The sequence below is a fragment of the Cygnus olor genome, chromosome 10 (genome assembly GCF_009769625.2).
Source record: "Cygnus olor isolate bCygOlo1 chromosome 10, bCygOlo1.pri.v2, whole genome shotgun sequence".
Taxonomy (NCBI): domain Eukaryota; kingdom Metazoa; phylum Chordata; class Aves; order Anseriformes; family Anatidae; genus Cygnus; species Cygnus olor.
Genome location: NC_049178.1, coordinates 15,001,963 through 15,025,493, shown reverse-complemented (window position 1 = coordinate 15,025,493; position 23,531 = coordinate 15,001,963). Strand labels below are relative to the sequence as shown.

General features: G+C 45.0%; 1 protein-coding gene across 3 annotated transcripts in view; it reads right to left on the bottom strand.

The window, feature by feature from the left end:
- Positions 1-1,863: 1,863 nt before the first annotated feature.
- The window catches only part of SYNPR (synaptoporin), a 92,522-nt gene continuing 70,854 nt past the window's right edge, over positions 1,864-23,531 (bottom strand). For 2 of the 3 annotated variants that reach the window (XM_040568713.1, XM_040568712.1), the window contains exons 4-6: positions 11,746-11,944; positions 4,447-4,638; positions 1,864-3,666 (exon numbers count right to left, since the gene is read on the bottom strand). In XM_040568713.1, coding sequence (XP_040424647.1) covers positions 3,400-3,666; positions 4,447-4,638; positions 11,746-11,944 — 658 coding nt within the window. In that variant the 3' untranslated portion in view covers positions 1,864-3,399. Of the gene's footprint in view, positions 3,667-4,446; positions 4,639-11,745; positions 11,945-15,022; positions 15,117-23,531 lie in introns of all 3 variants that reach the window. The other variant, XM_040568714.1, reaches the window with a different exon arrangement.

The window sequence follows — 23,531 nt, the reverse complement described above, 5'->3', positions numbered from 1 at the left end:
AGAAGCTCTTGGGTTTAGTAGCAAGAGGGAATAGAAAGTAATCCTGGAAAAGAATAGCTGAGTCAAGGAGAGCATAAGGTAAGCAGCCCATCCATTCACATACATGCAGATTTTGATCTGCAAAAAGAGAGCAAAGCAGGCAGCAGAGGCAGCTGGTACCCAAAGCCATGCTCCCTGCCCTCTCCAGCCCCTCTCCTCATCCCATGGAGGGGATGACGCTGCAGCTCTGCAACATCCTTCCCTCCCCAGTCGAGAGCAATGGGGAAATCCCCAAACAACACGTGAGCATACCTCTTGCTTGGCTGGGAGGCACACGGAGAGAAAGTCCTGCGCTCCCAGCTCCCTGTCGTGCTCACAGAGGTACCTGCCTCTCCTCCTCAGCGCTACACTTGGTAATGCAAATATGCTCCCATCCAGGGTAACTGAGAAATGGGCTATAAAGAGAAACACATGGGAAAACAGGAGGGACAGCACAGAAGCTCAACTAACATTTTTTTTTCCCAGGCTGACCTAGTTATTTAACTAACTGGCAGAGATACTCACTAATGATGGAGAAGAAAAGCAATCGGTCTGCCAGCAGCAGTTTCACAGAGGATGCTAGAGTTTACTTAGCTATTTGTCTTAAAACCAGGATACATCAAATAAAGTCTTTCTTGTCTTGCTGCTTGACATTCTGCTGTACAGTCACTATTCCCCGTTCAAATAAACTTCCAATTCCTTAGCGATAGCCAAAGGATGTGATAAGGCTTGAATCCAGATGAACACAGAGGAAGCATTCAGAAACATTTTTTATGTAACACAGACAAGTACATGTATCATTTTTGTTTTCACTTGTGCTACTGCCAGAGTATATTAATCTGAGAAGCTGTAGATGAAGAGATTTTCCATCCCTTCTAATTCACAGTGAAGACTAGTCCCTGAAGGATGTGTCGGACAACCACCAGCTCATCTGTCCTGCGTGGCAGCAAGGCAATAGTGTACCTGTGGCCAACCAGTAAAGCAAAGGACAAGTCCTTCATGAAAACATGTGCCTTTTTTACTGCTTTTGTCAACTATAGCACTAGCTCTGCCCTTCACGAGACAATCTTTGCTTAGATTAGGGGTTACACAATTAATACCCAAAATAAGTCTACGTCTCACCTCCACCAGGAACAAACCTCAGCAAAACTCAAGTTTCTGACACTCAGCATAGAAAAGTTTGGAAATGGGACCCTGATCACCTAGGTGGAAAAGTTGCTGAAGAAAAATTTGGATTCTACTTCTAAGAGAGAGGCCTTGAGTACACAATTTACGATAGTCCCAATCAACTAATACAAAGTGGATTTTAAAAAAATAAAAAATTATATGAGGGAAAGTAGGATGAGATGTGAAGAGCCCATTCCCATCCCTCCCCACTAGCACAGATTTCAATTTCTTTTTGCTTGCCTATATTTAACTTTTTTTCCAAACTTAAAAATGAAGGAACAAAAGAACAGAAAGCCAAAATAAGATTTTTCAGACCCAGAAAATTGAATTTTGATCCCATTTGGAATACAAGGACATTTAGTTATTCAAGTTTGTCTGTTCTTCAGGTTGAGAAATGGCTTTTCCAGCAATCCACAGAACTGGTGTAGTTAGCACAGCACAGGGCTAGTCCTACTGACAGATGGAAAGAGAGGCATAGAGGTGGGCAGATATTAAATTGCACAGTTTAATTTTTGTTTAAACTTGTGATAGTGACCTTTAATGACAAGTATCTGTAGAAGTGTTGTACTCCACTGAACATTAAAACAAACCTCATAAAGGTGTTGGAAAACAGTGAGAATATGACCAATAAGGTCAAGCACAGAGATAATATTCTATCCATCTTTTTAGTTATTTTGCAGTGACATTTTAATATTATCATACTCTGAAAACATGCATTGTATGCAATAACTTTATTAGGGTCAAATAGATATCACAATATAGATTCATCCACCGAGTAGCCATAAACTGGTTACAACAATCATAGAAGAAACTAAGCTGTTTTAAGCTAATATGCTTTCAACATTACAGCTCATACAATAAGATTATATACTGATACACTTTTATTTAGAAATGCAGATGATCAGTTTGGATTAGTATATTGTGCTTCGGGCTTTAATTTCTGTCAATGCATCCCATATGCCATAGCAAGGAAGGGATTAATTTTCCAGGGAGAAATCGGAACTGGCTATGAACCTGGCTCTGGCTATTTTAGGGTGAGTTCCTCTGAACCTGGGTTATTTGGTCAATCCAGTTACATTCTCCAGTAGCACCAAGCTAGCGCTCAGAGCAGCAACAGAACAGAGGGATATCTAACAATCTCTGAACAGCACGGATAGAAAGACTGTCTTACAAGAAGAGGGTAGAGAGGAATATTTAATCTTTGTAAGGTCACAACAGTACACGCATTTTTCATGTTTTGCTGTACTGAGCAACAGGGCATCTTCAGGTGGTTTTGTATACTGATATCTGCACCTCTGTTATCTTAGTTAAATAAATACCTTTGTAAACATATAACACAGTTACTTGGTCCTTAATCTCCACAGCTCACGTTAAAAGATTCACAAAACATCCATAGAAATAGCGATTTATAGAATGAATACTTAGCTCAGTTAAATGGAATAAACATTGGTTAGGTACCATATGTACTACTGAATGCCATTTCAAGGAAAAACATTTTTGTTACAAAGCATTCAGAACTTGGGTAAGCCATATATTCAACTCTGCAAAATATATAAAAGATGCATACTTCTTTTAAACAGACATTTAACAAAGTGTAGTGGCAGAAGTTGAGAAGTTCCATTTTCACAGTCCAGACATTTGGTAGCATGAAACTGCTTATCCATGCACTAAATTACAGATGACTCGGTTAATTGAAATAATAGTAAAATCTTATGAAACAGAAGATATAATCAAAACAAATGCTCTGAAGAGTCACAGACAGGCAGTTTTGAAAATGTTACATGCATGGATATACAGAATAATCTGTAGAAATAACAGTAAAACACTTCTGTTTGTCACCAAAATGCAGAAGGAAATTCAGTTATATTACGCATATTAAATACTACGGACTTGTGGCTACAAAATGCTTCTACCATCTCAACACATACAAAACTACCATAAAGTTATCTCTACAGAACATACTACAACACGGACTCCAGGTCACCACCTGCAATGTGCACATCCTGACATTAGTCAGGGGCTAAAAATGTCAGCCCCAGCCACAGGCCACCTCCCATCCACCTCAGAAGGTAGGGCAAGATCTTCGATCGACATTGAACACTGCGTTGTAGTACTAATTTGTGTGAAACCCTTAAAAACCTGGTGCCACTGAAACTCGAGACCTGTTAAACGCTCTGTGTGTGAGGGATGTAAGAGCTTGTGCTGCGTGAAACACTAGATTTGATTAGCGAAGGAGGTTGGCCCGCTCTGGCCGTAGCTCTGGGGCTGGCCGTAGTCACCCACCTGCCCATAGGAGCCCGGCTGGTTGTAGCCCCCGGCCGGCCCGTAGCTGTCTTGGTTGTAGCCACCCTGGTTGTAGCTGCTGGACTGCTTCTCCATGGTGTCCGGAGGGTGCCGCTGGCCCGAGGAATGCCAGCCCGTCTCCTTAAACACAAACCAAATGTTGCCTGCCCACAGGATAAAGTTCAAGAATCCGAAGACCTGGGGGGGGGGAAAAAAAGAAGCTCATCACCCACAGCCGCGGTGTCACCACCCAGCCTGATGGTTGGGACTCTGCATGGTCCTTGGAGAAGTCAGGGCCGTTCCCAGTCAGTCCTTCTCCCCAAATCTGCCAGGAAGGATCCTCAGCTGTGGAGCGAACACGTAAATTCACCACCCTTAGCACTAGCTCGCTAGGTTAACTGCATTTCCCCTGCTTTTTTAGAACAAGGTTGGGATTTTCAGCCAATTTTTTGTTGTTTGAGAACATAATTTAGCTTAAAGAAACATTGGAAAGATAAAATGGGAAGAAAATATTTTTAAAAGAGAGAAATTAATTGCTCAGCTGACTTTAAATAATTTTGTTCTTTAAACATTTTCTAAATACTGAAATGACATTTAAATATACCATTTAAACACAGAGATTGATTTATATTGCTCTTTTTGAGGATTTTTAAAGGAATCTGTCAGGCACAAAACCTTTCCTTCTTTAAGGACAGTACAGACCCCTTTTCCAAAGTGTTGAAGACGGGTGGCTTACAAGCAAGCTGTCTGACAGACACGCTCGGAAAGGCACGTTGCTTCCCCCAAGCTCCTGCCCTTCACTCCTGTCCCACGGCACCTGCTCTGAGTCAGGCTCTACTTTTCCCCACAGCAAGCTTCTACTTGCAGTGACAGCATTTCAGCTAATGGGTTCGCATCAGCTAATTTAGGTCAAAACACGGGTGAAAGAGATGAAAATACGTTTGTAAGGTAACGGTGAAAATAATCAAATTCACTTACAACCGAAGTGTTCAGGCTCGACATAACGGGACTGCGAACAGGCAAGCATTTGTTGGACTGCTGTTTGCAGGCTGACATCAGTAATAGTACCTCGTCTGGGTCGGTCGCAATCTTTACATCTGACAGTCCTTTAGCCCAAGCAGATGAGCCCACTAGCCACAAGAATGAGAAGACCACTGTCACAATGAAATCCTAAAAGACAAATCAGTTGGGAGCATTATACTGGTGTGTCCATTGAGAAGAAAAACAATTTAAAAAATCACCAGAAAACTGAAAGCTTGAATCAGAGTAGAGAGAAACAAATAAATAAGAGCTTGTTATTTTGCAACAGGTCGTGATTACCGTCATCACCTACAGCACTAATTTTCAGAAGAGCTTGATGTGCCCTGTGGCTGCCATCAACATCTCCAGCCAGAGGGCAGATCCTTACAAGCACGTGGACGATATGCAGGGTGCTGAGCCGCCTTGGAAATCTGGCTGCTTGGGATGTCTGGTGCAATTTAAAAATTCAGATGCCCAGGAAGGAGCTGGGCCCTCCTGAGGGCTGTCCCTGGTGTGGGTTTCCAATGGGAAGCGTTTCCATTGGCAGCGGCATCTGAGGCAGAACCTGGAACTGGCTAATCCTCAGCTACCAGATGAGCTTTCTCACAAGCTACAGGTAAGGCCAAATGTCCCTGTTGCATGAACTGTGCAGCCGCTAATTATGACGAGCAAACAAATAAACAGAAAGCCTTGCCAAGCACAGAGACTGCTCAGCTCCTCTGTCCCGGCAGCGCTTTTGCTCCTAATTCCCATTGATGAGAGAAGAGGGGAGAAGGTGTGGCGGTGCCTCCAGGCTGCAGCGACTCCCGGCAGCTCTGCTCTGAACCACTCTGCTCACTTTTCCCTTGAAAGGCTTCAGGAGCACGCACAGGCGTAAACTTCTCCTTGTCTTGGCCAGAACAAGTGGCCAAGTGACACTGTTGCTGTGTGGGTTTGGGGGGGAGAAGGGGGAGGAGGTGTGATTTTTCAAGCTTTCTTGTGTCTTGCTAAAACAGAAGAGCCTTTCTGCTGTCATCTCTCATCCCATCTGTCAGCCCACAGCAGATGGTGGAGGTGCCAAAGTCTAACATACCGCTGACTGCATTGCTGCGGCTTGATACCCCAGCTCCCGTGGGGGCTGTTCTCCCTTTCCCCCTACAAAGTAAAGGTGTGTGAGAAAGGAGGAGAAAACGGTTGTTAAGAACACGGCATTTAGGGTCTGTATCCAAAGAAATAAGGGATCCCTGGGAAAAATCAGTCTCCTTTTCTACGGACACCCTGACATTTGGGGATTGGGCTCTCCATGGCACGAAGCGTGGACGCGAGCCTCTGCGATGGGAGAGGCAGCAGCCGATGAACCAGCCGCACGAGCGAGTCCTGAACAAAGGACCGCTCCGCTCACACAGATGGGATTAAATTAAGCGTGCTTGGATGCTTCCCAAAGGATACATCCTTTTTTTAAACAGTGCCACAACTTATTCTCTGCAGGCCTGTGTCTGCCACGGCGCTTTGAGTTCCTCTGACCTCCCTTGGTGCTGCCCAAACGGGCCCTCTGGGAGAGCGTGCTGCGAAGGCCGAGAGCTGACAAATATCTTAACGCTCAGCAGGACCCAGTGTAGGCAGAGGCACGTAGCCCACGGTGTATTCTCTTCTCGGGGAGATTTCCAACAAGAGAAATTATTGTATGCTTTGTGTCCTCACACTAACGGAATGAGAAATTGTTTCCTAGAGGCAACAGCTCAATTTAAAATATTTTCCTAAAAATTCCAGCTGGTAGAGATGCCACATACTCGCTAAGCTATGAATTATGATGGTGTATGCTTTTTTCTTGCTATGAGGCTTGACATGTTACACACCTGGCTGCCAACCCCACATATAGGTTCCTATGAACCCAATAGACTAGGATGCACCGGGGGGTTGGGGAATACTTTTGTTAAACAATAATGAATTCTCTCTCAATGTTGCCATGCTGTTATATTTTGCAAGTGAAATCAAGCTCTGGAATCAGTGCATTAACAATAAAATAAACAAACAGCAGGTAGAAATTCAAGGGAGAGACAAACAGACCAAAACTAATGCAATATAGAAGATGAAACTTGCTAAAAAGAGGGAAGTTTTAAAGTAAGAAAAGCTCTCCAAGCAGGTGCCTACAGCAGAGGGGTTCAGACCTGCTCTCCAGCTCACACCGTCAGGCTCCTGGCTGAACCCTTCCTGCTCAGAAACATCACTTGCGAGCTGCTCCAGCACTTCCAGGTAGCACACGCTGAACCTCGGCGCTGCAGTCTGAAGGATTCAAATTGCTTCAAAAACTGCAGGGAGTCAAGTCAGCGTGGTCTTCAGCCACTAACACAAACCTTTCTGCTCCAAGTGGGGCAGGAAGGTTGGAATTTGATGGTCTTTAAGGCCCCTTCCAACCCAAACCCTTCCACAATTCTGTGACTGGAGAATTTTCTCCATCTCTTCCACACTGTGCAGGGAACAAAATACATGACGAGAGCAAACTTGTGTCTTCCCTATTTATTTTGAATCTTTGCTAACCTTCAAGCTTTGGCTGGGACTTGAACCTTTCTTGTTTTCAAGTGGGTTTGGATTCCTGGCTGAACATTTTCACAGCTCTGGGTGGAACAGAGTTACAAGATAATGACATGCTGAAAATAAAAGTGAATTTCAAGCTAAGCTGTTCTGTGGCTTAATGTTTATCTGGGGAATTTCTCCTTGGTAATTAAAGCCAGAGTGCCTGCATACTAAAACAAATCTAGCATTTGAATGTTTAATATCCCCATAGCATATTTCTTTTTTTTTTTCCCCTCCTTTGGAACAAAGTAATTTTTGTAGTTGTTGTCTTGAAACGATGCCTACAGATCTCTTTGGTGTGTATTGTGGTATGGTTACTCTATACTTCTAATTGTGAAGTTTCTTTTTCAGATCTCAGCTGAGATACTTTGGTCTGCCTACAGGTGCCTTTGGGAAGAAAGCAAAATAGGAACATGTAGGAGAAAGCAGAAAAGATTTAAAATATGCAGAATATCCAAGGAGGGAATTTTTAAGAGCATGAAGTATGCACAGCAAAAAAAATCTTGCTGCCTTATTCACCTTGAAACTTCCTATTACCAACTTTGCCAAAAAACGCCTAACTGGGACAATTTTATCTATTATATGATTTAGAATAGAACCGTGAATATGCCTTTTCCTCTCGTGGTAACCAACATGTTTCTCTTTGCTATCAAGCCACCGGCTTTTGCCAAATTCCTGACTTTGGGGGCAGCAGTGAGATGTGGATCCAGAACCCTAGCACCCTGCACGCCCTCAGCCAGCCAAGCCCGCCTGCAGAAGCCACTGCTCCGCGCAGCAGCAGGTGCCTTTCCCTGCTCTGAGCTGCTCAGCGCCTTCAGCAGTCCCCAGGGACCTGTAACCCACATCCCTGCCTGCCCTGCTGTCCCTCCCGGCCAGCACAGTACCAGGCAGGACAAACCACTCCAAAGCCTGGCTGTCACAGTCACACAGGAACCACCCCACCAACAGAGGTCCACTAGAGCCCCAGCCTGGGACAGCAGCCAGCGGCCACAGGTGACAAACACCTTACAATTTAGCTCTTTTTTGGTAGCAAAACGTGCTTCATCTTTTCCGATGTCACTCGTACCTCTCTCCAAGGAGCCCCGAGCACACAGGCGAGGCGCATGCTGCTGCACCCCAGGGCAGGGCAGTGGGCTCCCCTTGCTCTTTGTTTGCCCCTTGGTCTGCTCAAGGTCCCACCCATGGTTTCCTGCAGAACCCAGCTTTGAGCCAGTTACACACTTCTTGTTGCGGTCTGCGGCCCTGGGAGCTCTCTGACAGCAGAGACACGTGGGGCTCTTTGGGAGGCACCCACGGTTGCAGCAAGGTCACGGAGCTTTGAAAAAGAGATGACAGAAGTGGGCTGAAATAGCTCTTTGAAATGCAAAGGACTATTCAGGTTATTCACATTTTGTTGTTTTGTTTTTTACTAAAAAGGAATTCGTCTTTGTTTTTACAGGTGGCCCTCTATTCTAGAAAATAAATAGGCAAAGAAGGCAGAGCAAAGCAGAGGAAATTAAACATGTTTAATCAAAGACACCTCCAAAGAGAGAATTAGCAGTATACTTTAACTCACTTGGTCCATGAAACATGTAAAGAACCAAATGGCTTTCTGCTTAAAGTGATTATTCGCGGGACTCCAGATTTGAAGGATCTCATCTCCTTACCTGTAAGCATCTTTATGCACTGCAATCATGAGATTATCAAATCACTACAAAAATTAAGTATCTCTTTCCAGGGTTACATTAGTCAGTTTTTTTTTTTTGGCTAAATCACTTTATGCTTTTATATCAATTGATTGGGATACTAATCAAGAGATATAAACATACACACAAATGCATGTGATTTTTCCCTCTGCAACTTTAATCCCAGGTATACTCCCCTCATTCCTTTAGGAATTGGCAATCCAAGGTCTTCTCTCAGATTTATCTATCCAGGATGAAACCACCCAAATTCTGTCTGTGGAGCCAGCAAGGGAAGATGAGGGCGCACACATTAGCTACAGCTGTTGCTCACTGCACAGTGAATCCAGACAGCCACAGGAGGAGCTAGCAGCTCCTCGTACTGGGAATATTTCCCTGCCATGACATCTCACTCCTCTCTGAACATTAAAATATTTTTCCACAGTTAAAGTGCTGCTCAGCTGAGCTCTCAGCACAGGCAGTTGCTCTTCTCTGTATTTGCGTGAACAAGGTAAATGCAAAACGTTTGTGACTGAAATTCTCTCCATGAGTTTCCTGTGACCAAGTGCTCATTTAACTCTTTACAGTCATATGGTCTGCATTCAGTCAGACCTGCTGCAATTTGGGATGCATTGATAGTGCTTTACTGCCTGTGCAAGGGATTTTTGATTTGATTGTTTTTTTCTCCTCTCTCTACTTCTATCATACTTATTTTTCAAATCCTAAGAAGTTGTCAGGAAGAAAGGCAGCCAGCAGGCAGATGCCACCCCAGACTGAGCAGCTACCAAGCCAAGAGGAAGTAGAAGGCTTAAAATGGGAAGGGTTTTAAATACAAAATTGTGATCAGGCACTGCAGCAGAAGCAAGGGCAGACAAAACCATCTCTAAGCTCATCACTAAGAGACAAAAACCTGGTAGCCTGGCAGCGGTGCCTGACCCACTGATCCGCTCTGCCTAGGAGGGGTGAGCGAGGACGGCTCTGCCTCCCACACCGATGCGCTGGGTGACTGCTGGTGCAGCTCCAGCTAGCACAAAGCAACCCAGATCTCTGCAGAGATTGTCTTTGGCAGGAACAATCTCAATCAAATATCTGATTTGTTACAGGTGTGATCTGGTTGGGTGCTTCACTGCAGGGTAGCATCTTCCCAGAGCTGCGCCTACCTCCCTTGCACAAGGTGTTACATCCCTCAGGTGAGCCCTGCAGCCCTGGGGAGCTGGTTTGCACTCCGAGTGTCCCTTCACCCTTCAATTCCTTCTGGCTAAAGCTGCTTTATTTTTCTCTGCCTTAGGCCCTGCATTTTCCTTAAATCTCCACCGCACAGGACTCACACCTTGCCCCAGGCAGGCTGCAGATATCTACAACCATTGCAGTGTGCAGCCTCTGAGGAGACCACAGGGGATGTGATCCAGGTGAAAAGTTTTTTTTTTGTAAACGAAACAGAGCTGGCAGCACAGAGGAGATGCTGGAGCACATGGGACTCCCTTCCTGGCAGGAGTAACTGGACATAACCCTAAGCCACCACCCAGCACCTCTTAGCCCGGCTCCTGCCCCAGCAGGAGCTGCTTTTGCTGTAGGGCACAGAAGTATCTTTACATTCAGAACAAATAAGGTCATTTAGGCTTGGTTTAAAGACTGGAAAACTGCAAACAGCGGCTTTGGTAACAGACACCAGTTAAATTTAACCTGTAGATTCAATTACAATCCATTACACAGAACAAATTAAATCAATGCCACACTGATGCTGTAGCGGATTGCACCGCGCATCCTGTGACAAACACAACTGCAGCAGCTGTGTCAGGAAAGTCCTAGACAATGGCAAATGGCAGCATCATAAGCTGACATATTAGCATTATTTATCTTGTTCCTTTTTCTATTATGCAGGATAGCATGGTTGGTCAGAAGAAAAAAATTATTTTCCACAATAAAGTTAAAATGGCATATCTCTGCAACTAATCCTTTGATGAGACAGTTTGAAATGAGATATTGCTTGGTCCCAACTGAATCAAGCAAAGCAAGGCACTATTTATTTACTGTTTCTAAAGGGACCCTTCATCTTGCCCAGTTTACCTCTCCTTTTTCTGTGATTTCCCTTCCTTCCTCAATTTTCCAGGGTGAGAGGGAAATTCCCAAAGACTTCAAAAGGAAGAAGCTTCATTCCCTTTAATGCAGATTGAGAACCTTTACTTCTGTATCAATTCATCACTTTCGAATGATGCAACCTTAAATTACTCACATTTTCTTGCAGCAGAAAATCTCTCTCTCAAAACTGCCAAGATTACCTTCCTACAATTTTATCTTTCACCTGCTGTTACTGGAGCTATTTCCTTTATCAGGTACAGACTTTTTGAGCTGGTGACTTATTTTCCTTCCTATTATGTTTTTCTGATGTTATTTTTTGGTGGCTTTCAGTCATTTAAGAAACAGGTCTCACCTCAACGCCTAGTTCCTGGGAGTGTTAAACTTCATATTTTCTGAAATAGAGAATCAACTTTTTCCTTAGCTAAGTCCTGACTAAAATCTTGCCTGCTGTTTGAATTGCTCTCTTCGCACCAACACTTGAGCATGGTATTTCCTTTCTTTAGTGTAACCTTATTCTTGTGACCAAGGAGGAGAGTATTCCCTGTAGCAGTGTGATGTGCCCCTAAAACCTGTGCATGCAGGGACCTGGCCAAACTTGATGCAGCTGAGGATTGGTGCACAAGTAAGACCAAGGGGTCTGTCACAGGTCTTGATGCACTAACAGGTAAGGGACACCTCAAACAAAATAGCTGTCATGGGTTTCACAGCCTTGATTTACAAGAAAATGAATACATAGCAGCACTCGTTTCTTGTCATGACCCTTTCAGAATCAGTAAAAAGAAAAATAAAGGCACAAACAGGAAAAGGTTGATGGGTGCATATAGTGATAAGTGGAAGGTGAGGAAGCTCCTAAACCAGCATGGAGACAAATGTACTGGGTGCTCATGGTAATTGTGGGAAAGCCACCATGTAATTCTCCAAAGAAAAGTCAATCGGCCGCACCCAGCAGTAATTGCACACTTACAATTAGTGGTCCCCTGTTGTTTTCACGGTACTTGTTCTGGAAGAAGATGTAAACCACGGTGGCAGCCAGTGAGTAGAGGAAGGCGAAGACCGCAATGGTGACAAAGAACTCCGCGGAAGAGGAGAAGTCCCCTATCAAGGAGAGCTTTTCTCGGCGCTTCCCTTCACAAGTGGGAGCATCAAAATTCACTTGATGCAACCTGGAAAATATTCCAAAGAGCAGCAGGTGAAGCACAGAAATAGAGAACCATTACCTGAATAAAGATACATTGATATTTGCTGTTTCCCTGTCTCATTCCAGATGCACATGGATCTCCTGCTTGAATAACCGGCCCTGCGAGCAGCCTTGTAGGCTGTGCTCTCTGGAGCTGCTCGTACACGTGAGGTTGCTTCTGGGTGAGACCCAGAACCTGCACACATGTTTTCATCAGACTTTTAATCAATCTGAGAGAAAAGTTGCTGTTCCAGTGGTTTGGTACAACTCACCTGCTCTGGGGCTTTGCCATGGCAACAACTGAAAAAGGGTGACACGAGAAGTGATTTGAGCCTTGAATTCTTACCATCAAGGAATAACAGAACAGGTCTTATCCTCTCTATCAGTACCACGGGATACCTACATTTGGAAACTCAAAACTTGTGTAAAACAACTTAGTGCACAGCTACCTGCAGCTGTTGGGCCGTGGGGCTGTGAGCTGTACAGAGCCCTCTATGCTGAAAGTTTTTAAAGCCGAGCTGCAGCAGAAATACACAACTTGAGTCAAAGAAACAGCCTGCATGCCTTGGTTTTAGCAATCAAAGCTTGTGCTCACACACCGTTTGCAATCAGCCACCAAGCTAATAGATTTGTGGGTGTCTGACAGCTCCTGCCAGAGCCTTCTTTGCTCTAATAATTTTAATTTCTGATTCAGAAAGAGAAATGGGGTCCCTTGGGCGTATGTGAGTGCGTGCTTCGGCTGGTACCACTGCGCGTCCCAGATTAGCATCAGTGGGGACATGGGGCCCGATGAGGGATCATGCAATTCTGCTTTGAGCTGGGAGAGCAGAAGGGACAAAGCCAGCAGAAAGTCAAAAGCAGCAATTAAAGAAGTTATGATCTGGTGCTGAGAAAGGATGAGGCCTTCTGGGAGACATTCCTCTGCTCAAGGGCAATTAATGTGCGCAGCAGCGAGCCACCGGCGGCAGCAGCTGTGAATGTATGACTAAATAAAAAGTTCAGTCTCTAGGGGAAAACAAAAAACCCACGGCAGAAATCGCAGAGGATGGATTAATGGACATTGGAGGATTGCACGACTTCTGTTTCCTGGTCTGAACTAAATGTATCCAAGCATATAGGCAGAACCTTTTCATCAGTGGCTGATGCATAACGCCAGTTATCTGCCTCAGGCACTTTCCTCCCCAAGCTCCTGTCGCTGTAGTAGCATGGGGTGGAATCACGAAACACGTGCCTAGATCACAGAAACAAGCAGTGGCTGCCTCATCTTCCCTGTGAACGCAGCCAAGTCTGATGAGAGCCGCACACATGTGACTGATGCCTCTCAACACATCCAACAGCTTCCTGATGTGATTGCAAAGCTTTGTGGCATCAGTGCATGTGCGTTTTTTTTTTATTAGGTCTTCTCCACCTTTAGGAAAGGGCAATAAGAGGAAAACAAAGATTTCCTAGTGCCTGCCATGCCCGTTCTGCAGCCTGGAGACGAAGTGGCTTCATTTTAACCATTGCCAGCACTACAGAAAGGGTTGAAATGGATGATATGCATGGTCAGAAAAGAAAGCTCTCTGCTTTCCTCGTGCACAACTGCTTGGGTGCTGTATGGACACAGAACCAAAGTGGGAGATGGAAACCTGTTTCAAAACCCCTTGAACTCAGTGGAAGCCTGTGCAGTATCTGGATCAGCACAAAACCCCCGCCCCAATCCCCCAGAGGAATGCAACACCATGCACAGAGGCTGTGCCAATGGCCCTCCTCTGGTCTCATCCTTCCTCCAGGACTTGGGGCCAGGTCCAAGCCCTCTGTCCCCTTCCACCCAGAATCCTGGGGTGGGAAGGACACCCACAGTGGTGTGTGGGGTCCAGGGCCCCTTCAATAATTAACTGTATTTGCCCTGCCATGCTCAGGTATCCCTGCTGTGCTTTCAGGGCCTTGCAGCGGGCGCGCAGGCCACATCTCAGCTGAGGCAGGCAGGCACAGGCCATCCCCTCGCGGAGGGCCAGGCCGTGCTGTGCTGATGGAGCTCCACGGTGCTGTGTTACCACCTCACACTGCAAACAGACTTCAGAGGATTGCTCCGACCCTCAAGTTACTTTCACAAACACTATGAAACCAGACCGAGCTACATTAAATACAATCCTACTGCTCTGGTGAACAAAAGAACAAGGCAATTCTGACTATATTTTACCATGTAAAACAGATCTTTAGGGCTGTTTTCTTCTTTCCCTGGAGTCCTGAAATACCACACTTGGCGACATAACGTTTTACACACACCAAAGGTGAAATAACTTGAAGAATATTCCTATCCAAGAGTTGCTGCCCAGCCCTGCCCCTTGGGCTGCCCTCGGTCACCACAGCCCCATCCTGCCCATCATCAACAGCCCGCCAGCCTTGCTGCAACACAGTGAAGGAACCAGCACCACTTCCCTTTTCTGTTCCCTATTTTCTTTGCTGCATCTTAGTTCTGAATCACGATGTTAACATCTTACTCTTATCTTTCCAGCAGTACTTTTCTGGCCAAGCATCTGTCAGTGATACCAGATACCTCATGATCACAGAAGAGCTTCTTCCATCAAATTATATTTATTCACTAGCTTTTCTTTCTAGACTTCTCCAGCCTCTAACAGGATGTACAGTAATTGGTGTCTCTTGGGGACACCATATCTCTGCCCAAACCACTGAGATCTCGGTGCAAATGGCCCCAAAATAGATCATGACACAGACCTGGGAAGAGGAGGTTGTGGCAGGGATGGGAGGTGAGGGAGGCCCTGAGGTGGTGATGGAGGATGCTGGCTTTTCAAGATGCATTTTAAAAGTACCTTTAAGACAGAGGAGGGTCAGTGATAAAAAGTCCAGTTTTACTAATCAAGTCTTCTTTAATCTGGAAGCTCAAATTTTTCCACCAGTGCTGCTGAGTCAGCCTTTCTGGGGGCAGGATTGCTCGGTGATGACTCAAATTAATTGCCTCTACCTCTGCCTCCCACTTTCAATGTAATTCTACCTGTTATGCCTCCTATTTCCTCTGACTTATTCTTCTTTCATCTCTCATCTCTCATTCTTTCCACCCCACCTTTTCTTCCGAGTCATCCTTGGCCAGTGTCTTCCTTCTGCTGCTTTTCCATCTCCAGCACCGCCCCTGCATTTCATCTTCACTTCTCCATTTCCTAGAGGAAATCAGGAGCCCTGAGAGCAACTCTGCAATCACATCCTTTGCATTTTGTTAACATCTGAGCAATGCTGCTGGGCTGCATTAGCAGAAGTGATTTTCACTGACTGATAATACAAATAAACACTTCAGTAATAAATTTACCTAATTAGGGAAAAAAGTCACAGAAACCTTTCCTCCCAAGTTTCTCAAAACCTGAGCTGGACAGTGCTTTTTGCCTTGTGCTATGCTAAGTGTTGCTATTAATTGAGAAGTAAAAACAGTGACTCAGGAGCATGACCTTACAGCCTGCACTCAGCAGAGCATTGCTAGGGGCAGCCTCACTGCTCATCACTGCTAACATCAACCCTTCACCTGCTGTGGCTGTTTGCTAACAGCACCACCATTGCCAAGCTTTCTGGGTCTGTTTTCCCTCCGACTCACATGAATCTGAAGCAAAGTCCACCAAAGGCAGTCGAGTTGCACTGATGAAGTCACAGTAATTAAGGGCTTGTGAGATTTCTACCACTTGGCAAACTTTCCGCTGCCATGGGAAATATGATGACAAGACAGCTGTATTGTCTGGCTTGACAAGATCAGAAGAGGGTAGGAATGTTTTACAGCAAAAAAAAAAGGATTTTTACATTGTTCCCCGACAGCAAAGAGTGGTTAGGTTTTCAGACACTAATTACTCATACTCTGAAAACAATACATGAAGCCAGGCACGCTGAACAAAGCTACAGCTGCTACATGTGCGTGGGGAACAGAAGTTGTGCTCCCTCCATGCAAATGTGAAGCTGCCTTTCCTTGCTGAACTTCCTTAGTACAATATTCAAGACAATTTGCTTTCAGTTATGGCCCCTCTCTTTCTCCAGCAGCCTAGGACACCTGATGATCCTGGAGCACAAGAGCAGACAGAGCCAACTGCTCCAAAAGCCCAGCTCGTCCCACATCCCATTCTACCAGCACACACAGGACAAGAGCCCAAGCAGGAGCGTACCCAGGGTGATCTGATCTCCTCTGTTTCAGGAAATCTCCTCCTTTAGCAAGGCACTCAGGGCTGAGCCTTGAAACCAACAGAACATGCAATTAACAACAAGTGTGTGCTCAAGTATTATTGACGAACAGGCACAGATTTCCTCTCCCGGGCTCTGATCAGTGCCTGGATTAATAAATAACAGACAAAGTTCTGCCTCTGAAAATTCTCAATGGGGGTTAGTGTTTCTCCATTTCTTTACTAGGATGTGGTGAAAAAAACATGATAAAAATCTGTTTTGGCAGATTGTCCTATTTTCTGAAAATAGCATCTTGTAATCCACCCCCCCCACACCCGTCTATAACATGCTTGAACAAAATCTGCAACACCCACACACGCGCTTGCAAAAGCTCAAAGATCCATTATCCTTGCATCAGGCTTTCTTTCCCCCTCACTTATTTCTGGCAGTCACACTGTCAATTGTATTTACTGTCTGCAAAGCAATCAGAGAAATACACCACTGGAAATTAGTTACTGCAGGTAGCGCCCGCGGAGGAATTTGTTGCAAAATGTTTATCTTGGCTGGTAATCTCCAAAACAAGGGATAAGTGATATTTCAAAATATGGTAGTGAAAGGCTGAAATGCACAGGACAAAGCTGCTCTGGCAAGACAAGAACGTGATGGGAATTTTTGCTTTTCTCTCTCTGGCATACAAAGTAAAGGCATTTTTTCTAGTCATCCCTAGAAACACCGCGGGTCCCTCATTTTGGAGGACTGTGCTGATGTGCTTTCTCACCTGCATCTCCAGCCAGCCAGTCCCTGGACATATGCACCTTCTCAAGGTGCCAAATGTGAATTTTCTGTAGGTTTAGTGGAAGAACACTAATAAACAGGACCCTTTCCTCTCACAGCAGAGCCCATCATTCCCTGGAGATGCTCCCTGCATGAAGAAAAATACTTTAAAAGTGACCTTTAATACTCAGGTGAAAGCAGAAATCTTCCTGAGAAGGGAAGTCCTTCTCTATAATGAAATCAAGGTCCACTGACTCTTCCAGAGCCACAACATCATTCACTGCACACCCTTAAGGAAGAAGCAGTGCACATACTGCTCCTTACTGCAAAGAACATTTCCCCTGGCATTGGATATCCCTACATTTTTGGTGCTAAATCTTGGCTATCCAAAAGGCTGCCCACACAGCAAGGAACAGACTTCCAGCTTTCAGGAGGGTGGCTGGATCTGAGCTCCACACCTTCCTCCTCCTCTTCCTCCCCCAAATCTGCTCTCTGAGGACATAATGCTATAGGAGGGGAACCCTGCAGCAGCAGAGCCATGCTGTGAGCTCTCATACACACCACGAACACTTGCAGAGGGAGCCACTGCTAAGCAGTTGTCCTCCATCTCTCCATTTTTACATTATTTTTTATTTTTTTTTGCCAATTATAACCATTATCCAGTAATTCCCTTCGGATCTGAGTCTTTACATGCAGGCCTCCCGGAGCTGTTGAAAGTCGCTCTCTCTTTGAGGCAGCCAGCCCATTAATGCCACATTTGATCTGCTTCAAGCCATTAATACCAAAGTTCTCTCCAGCCTTTCAAAGTCAAATACCTGAAGTGTTAATAGACCCCTGGGCAGCCGGGGGGATGTGAGGGGCTCAGCCCTGCAGCAGGACAGCAGGTACCATGGAGGTGATTGTTCCCTGTCCCTTTTGCACCTGTGATGTTTTGGCAAAAGCTGAGTTTTCCATGCCTTCGCTAAGAGTGACAAGACTTTCTTTCCGAGCCTGCACTGAAAACTTTTTTTTCCTGAGATAAGAGAATTAGCATTAGCTTGAGCATTCAGTCCCCTACATTTCCCACTGCCCATCTGCCACAACATATCCCAGCACTGCCCAAACATACTACAGCCATTCAAAATTTGTGAGGTGCTTACCCATATTTCCTAGGTGTCCCAGCAATTTTCCGTTCCTTGCTTTATCAGTCCCCAAGAAGTCCCTCCCCTCCTTCAGTCTCCCCAGTGTCCAAAGGTGCCTTCAGACCCTCCTTTTTGGCCTCCTCCACTTCCAGAGCAGCTGCGGTGCTGCTTGGCAGCCCTGCTGCTTTTCTTTAAGGAAGCAGAAAAGGACTTTAGGACACTATTTTCTGCCACATCTATCACTACAAAATCAGTTCATTTCTCTCTGGAAACAGGAAAAAATCTCCATCTGACTCAGCAACCCAAGCTTGGTCTTTTGTTTCTTTGCTTTCTAGAGAAAGCAAGCAAGCAGATTGCTGATCAAAGAGGGTTTGAAAGTATTTCACTTCGAGTTTGTCCTCTCAATTTCTCCAAAGAAAAAAAAAAAGCCCTGATCTCTTTAGGATTATTCAGCACCATCAGTAGTTTCACACTTACACATGCACTTCATCTTGCGGACATTTATTCCTAGCTTCTGTCCCGGACATTTGAACATCCTAAAAACCTACCAACCTATATTCTCTTCTTCATGTCCAGTCAAAATGCTGGAAAATATTTCCCCCTCCATGTTTTTTTTTTTTTTTTTTGAAGTTGTCAGGTTCCCAGTCCCCACTCACACACAGCAGCAGTGCAAACATGTGGCCAGTACTATTTTGCTAGGCCGCTGTTTTTAACAGGACAAGCTGCCAGCCACAGTTGCTGTCTCAACACCGCACACTGCATGCATGGATTGGTGGCAATTCCCCCAGCACCAGCAGCAGAGTGGGCATGCCACAAAGCCTGCCCAGAGCCATGTGGCATGCACGTCCTCTGCTCCAGCCTTCTCCATCCCCCACCTCCTATCTCTTCTCTTTAGCACAGCAAGACAGATGGCATCCAAGGTGCCCAAGTCTCCAGGAAGGGAAAGAACAAAACCATTTGGAGGATGGAGTCTAAAAGCTCTGGAATAGGGACATCCTCATTAAGACAGAGACCTGGCCCTGGTGGTGTCCACAGCTTGGGAGCCCTCTCATGGGACCTGCTTCCAGTGGTTGCGTTCACAAACTTCTTGGAAAGCAGCAACAGCCTCGCCACACGCTCCCGCAGGAAGACGTCCCAGCCACGCGCCGCTCGTAGCAGCGAGCCTCCCCAGACTGCGCCCGTAACAGCAATCCAAGCCCTAGTACTCCATCGTAACACCAAAAAGGAAATCCATCGTAACACCAAAAAGGAAACAAAACGGCTCATTATAGAACATGCTGCTGCAAGCACTCGCAAAGCTGAGTGGGTGATCCCAACCCCAATTCCAAGCCCACATCCAGACCCAGATTTATCTCCTGAGAGACTTTCACAGCTCTCCTCGGAAAGGCACACTTTCCCTTTCCGCGCAAGCAGAGCACAGCAGTCAAAGACATCCTCCACCAGTCTTTACAAACCCAAATACTTTCTCAAATCAGGCTTTGTGGTACAGACTGCTGGGATTTCCCTTCACTAAGCTATTTTCTTGGGGCAAACTGCTTCCTAGCCACCAGGAAGCTTGGCTACTGTCTCTGAAGGAAGCTAACCCTCGATTATCCTTTAGAAATGTCACTGGGCCCATGGAACAGTGCGAACTGGGAGGCCTGGAAATGTCACAGGCACATGTTAGCATTGCTGCACCCACAGCTGTCCAACTGTACCCAGTCCCACAGTGAGGACCTGAGGGAGCCCACAGCTCATCTGTCCCCCATGTGCTCCCTTCTCCCCCGGACAGACAAGGGAATCAGCTCAGAAAGCAGCGAGCCTGTCATAGCCAAACACGAGCTTCCATATGGAGAAAAGCCTATGCAGATCTCAACTTCTAAGGTTATATTGCAAGGAATAGAAAGCATAAGGCAAATTTATAAAAGACAGATGAATCTAATGAGACCATTCCTGGGCAGGGGGTGCACCAGGCCCCTGGGCAGTGCATCGACGTGGAGCACTGTGGGAGCTCTGAGCCCCCTTCCTGCACCCCGCCAACACGCTCCACAGCTGCTCTCACCAGTTCATGGCATTTACACCACCTCCATCTCACCTTGCCTCCCACAATCTAATGGGCTACTAACTCCACATAAAGTCAATCCAAATTCCTGGGTATCACTGGGTGTTCAGCCAGAATCACCCAAAACCATAAGTTTTTCACCCTGCAAGAAGCAGGGTTCACACACAGTTTAATCTAGGTCTATAAACCCTGAAAGCAGCAATTTCAGTTTCAGGACCAGCAGACATAAATACAGGAGCAATTACAGAAGGTGCAGCAACATTCATTCCTTTGTATTATATTTTCACATTAACTTTGTATTTTAACTATAATTTTTCCAAGTATATTGTCCTAAGGCATTCGAAGCAATCAAATTCAGTCCTCTGTGGAGTTTTACAGCATGACTCCAATAAAACTCCCAGTCAAGATGTTTTCATTCAAAGTAGAAGTCAGTACCTCCTCTCAGGAACCCTACGGTTCTGGGGAAACCTTCAGGGCTGCTGCACAGCAACTGCAGATTTGGGAGCAGGGGAAGGACTTGTCTGATCACTGCCACCTGGGGCATGGGATCAAATACCAAGCAAAGCCGAAGGGTTTCTGCTTTGGTTGCGTCTGTATTGGCAGCATGAAAATAGGCAAAAAAAATTGCAAGGGAAGTGGTAAAAAGACTGACTTTTAGAAAAAGCCTTTGTGGCAGGCATAGATAAAACACCATCACCACAGAATGCTGTAGAAACTATTCATGAATATATATTAAAAATTCAAATAGGAAGAAAAGTTGCATATGTTAAGAAATCCAAGAGTGACTTCCACTTTAAGATCAAGTTACAGTTAAAGTATTAAAGACTTTCTTACACCAAAAGAACGTTAAACATAAAATACAGCATCTACAAAGCAAAATAAGCCAGTCTGTGGATCAATACCATCCACATTCATCGAGAATCCAATTGCTTTGAGTGTCAAAAGAAAAGCTTCTACAACTCAATGAAGATTTAAGGGCAACATTCTCCCTTTTCTGCAGCAGACACCACCTCCAGAAAGTTGGTGACATTTTGGTAATTTCAGCAATGGTCACTTTTACAGACCGTCCACCAACATGCATGGAAAACGATTGGGTTTTGAAACAATACTGAAAATAAAATAAGCTGACAAAGACTGCTGAGAGGAGAGACTTCCATAGTCGCCTGAAGTCAGCATTGCAGATGACTACTAAAGTTTAAAAACATCCTATTTATCAGCAGCTCCTTGTCTCCCAGCAATGACAGACATTTATAATCTTTTGGTGAAAGTGTTTTCCACTGAATTCTGAAGCAAGACTTACTACAAATGGGTTAAAAAATGAACACTGGTACATTCTGGCACAGAAGTGTGCTAATATTGACAGAGGCTTTTTCCAAAGAAAGATAGCTGTAAAGCACCGAGTTCGCTACTTTCTCCTTAATTATCATCTGTAGCTTCTAAGTAGGCAATTTAGGCCTGACTGTCATATTTCAAAGGAAAAATTAGCCTACCCATCGCATGCAGATGAGGTGTACGCTTTAAAGGGTACTCAGTGGAAACATCTTTATTCAAACGAGATGCCTAAAGAGTGAAAAGCTCCCGTAAAATACAATTTCCTTTTCTTTCAGACTCAGGGACTACTTCAAGAGACAGTTTTACTAGCACTCTGGAAATATAATGTGAGATTTAAAATAAAAAGGGAAAACAGCATTTGTTTTGCTCACTGCTGTAGTGCAAAGGCATGCATAGACATCTCCTCTCATCAGACTTTCCCATTAGCACTAGTAGGCAACCCTGCTCTATCCCACTGGCTTATAAGCCAGTTTTATATTATTTTTTTTTTTAAGTCAGAAAGTTAGAGCAATTATAGAGAAATGTGGTGCTGAGCCACAGTTTTCTACAGTCTCCATCCCAAGCTGGACGCAGACCTGTCCAGCCCGGTCCATCCACTCCTGGAGCTCATCCCCATCATCGCGCTGCGGCCAGGGTCTGAGCAATGCACTTGGTCAAGACAGGGATCTGCAGAAGCGAGCTATCCACAAGGCAGAAGATATGATACTAGCAGGTAACCTGTGCCTGGCAGCACAGCAACCTGAAAGCACTGCTCCTTTGCAAAGTTTCATTTAAATCAGCTGCTGAAGCCCAAACACTTCAGTGCAACTCTGCCAGTTACAAGAAAAATGTTAGGCTTCTGACATGAACAATAAAGTAGCAAAAATTCCTCAGTACTAACCCTGTAAATAAAGCCTGTCAACTAAGCTGGCAATCAAGAAAAAAAATGTTTCTTAGAGGATTGGTTAAAAGACACCTTAAAAAGATGAATACCAGCAAGAAATATATGTACACAGCAGGTGTACTACTCAACCACTTGCTGTCAAAGCAAAACCAATTAATAGCCAAGTGTGCAACGAAATTGTGGCTGAGATCAGAAGAAAAACACAAATAAGTTCATAGGACCTTCATCAGAACCCTTTCCCAAAGAAAAAATATTGTTTCAGGGCACTTGGATGAGTGACAAATCCAATCTGAAATGGTGGCGGACTGTTCGACTGTAACAAATAATTCCAAGAAGCTGATTTTTTTTTTTCTTCTTAAAAATCAGTACTGGGGTGAGGGTTAAGTTGTTGAACATCCAGATACGTGCCAAATCTGCAATAGACACTGTACCAAGCACAGAGCCTAATGCTGAGAAAAACTTATTAACATGGGACCAGAGATGTTCCAGCCCCCAAAATACAAACTTGTAAAACTTGATTTGCACATACAGGTATCCAAGGCTGCCTTGTATTTTAAAGTGTGAAGACGTAAAGTAATCCTTTGTGATAGAAGCAGAAGCCAGCAGAAGAAACAGGGAAAAAACCTAGGGTGATCATTAAAAACAGCCTTATGAAGATCAGCTTGGACACGAAAAAGCCTCGCAGAATTGCGGAAAAAGCTCAGCAGAGCTCCAGGAAACACTGCTGGTGAGTTGGTAGGGTTGGACTACGGGTTTCTTTGCACGTTACAGCGTGACTACAGGGTCATGGATGTGGGCTGCAAGAAGCTTTCATGAATTGGCGTACCACTTTGCCACAACTCTTCTCCAGAGGTTAACATGCTTATTTGCATTTCCCCACTTCCTTTTCAAAGAGCAAACAAATCCAGGCCCAGAATTAAACTGAAAAACACCTTATACTGGATTTAGTTTACTTGCTTGAAACTCTTGACACTTAACTAGCCATGGTCTAGCTGCGCACCTTCTAGGAGAAGAAAATGAATATCCTCACACAGCAATGGGAATGAAAGCAGCTGCTAGTACAGCTGCATGCTTTTCTACATCCTAAGTCCTGCTGGAAGGTGCAGCTTAAAAAGCAGCGCTCAGGTATGTGACTGCTTCAGTGCCACCGCTGACAGCTGCGACAGTGCTGTGGTGTCAGATGCTCAGCAGCATCCCTTCTTCCACCCACACCTGCTCCAGTTGTCAGCCAATAATCAGAAAACTGAAGGCACTGGAAAGGAAAATGCCATGTGAACACGGACTTACT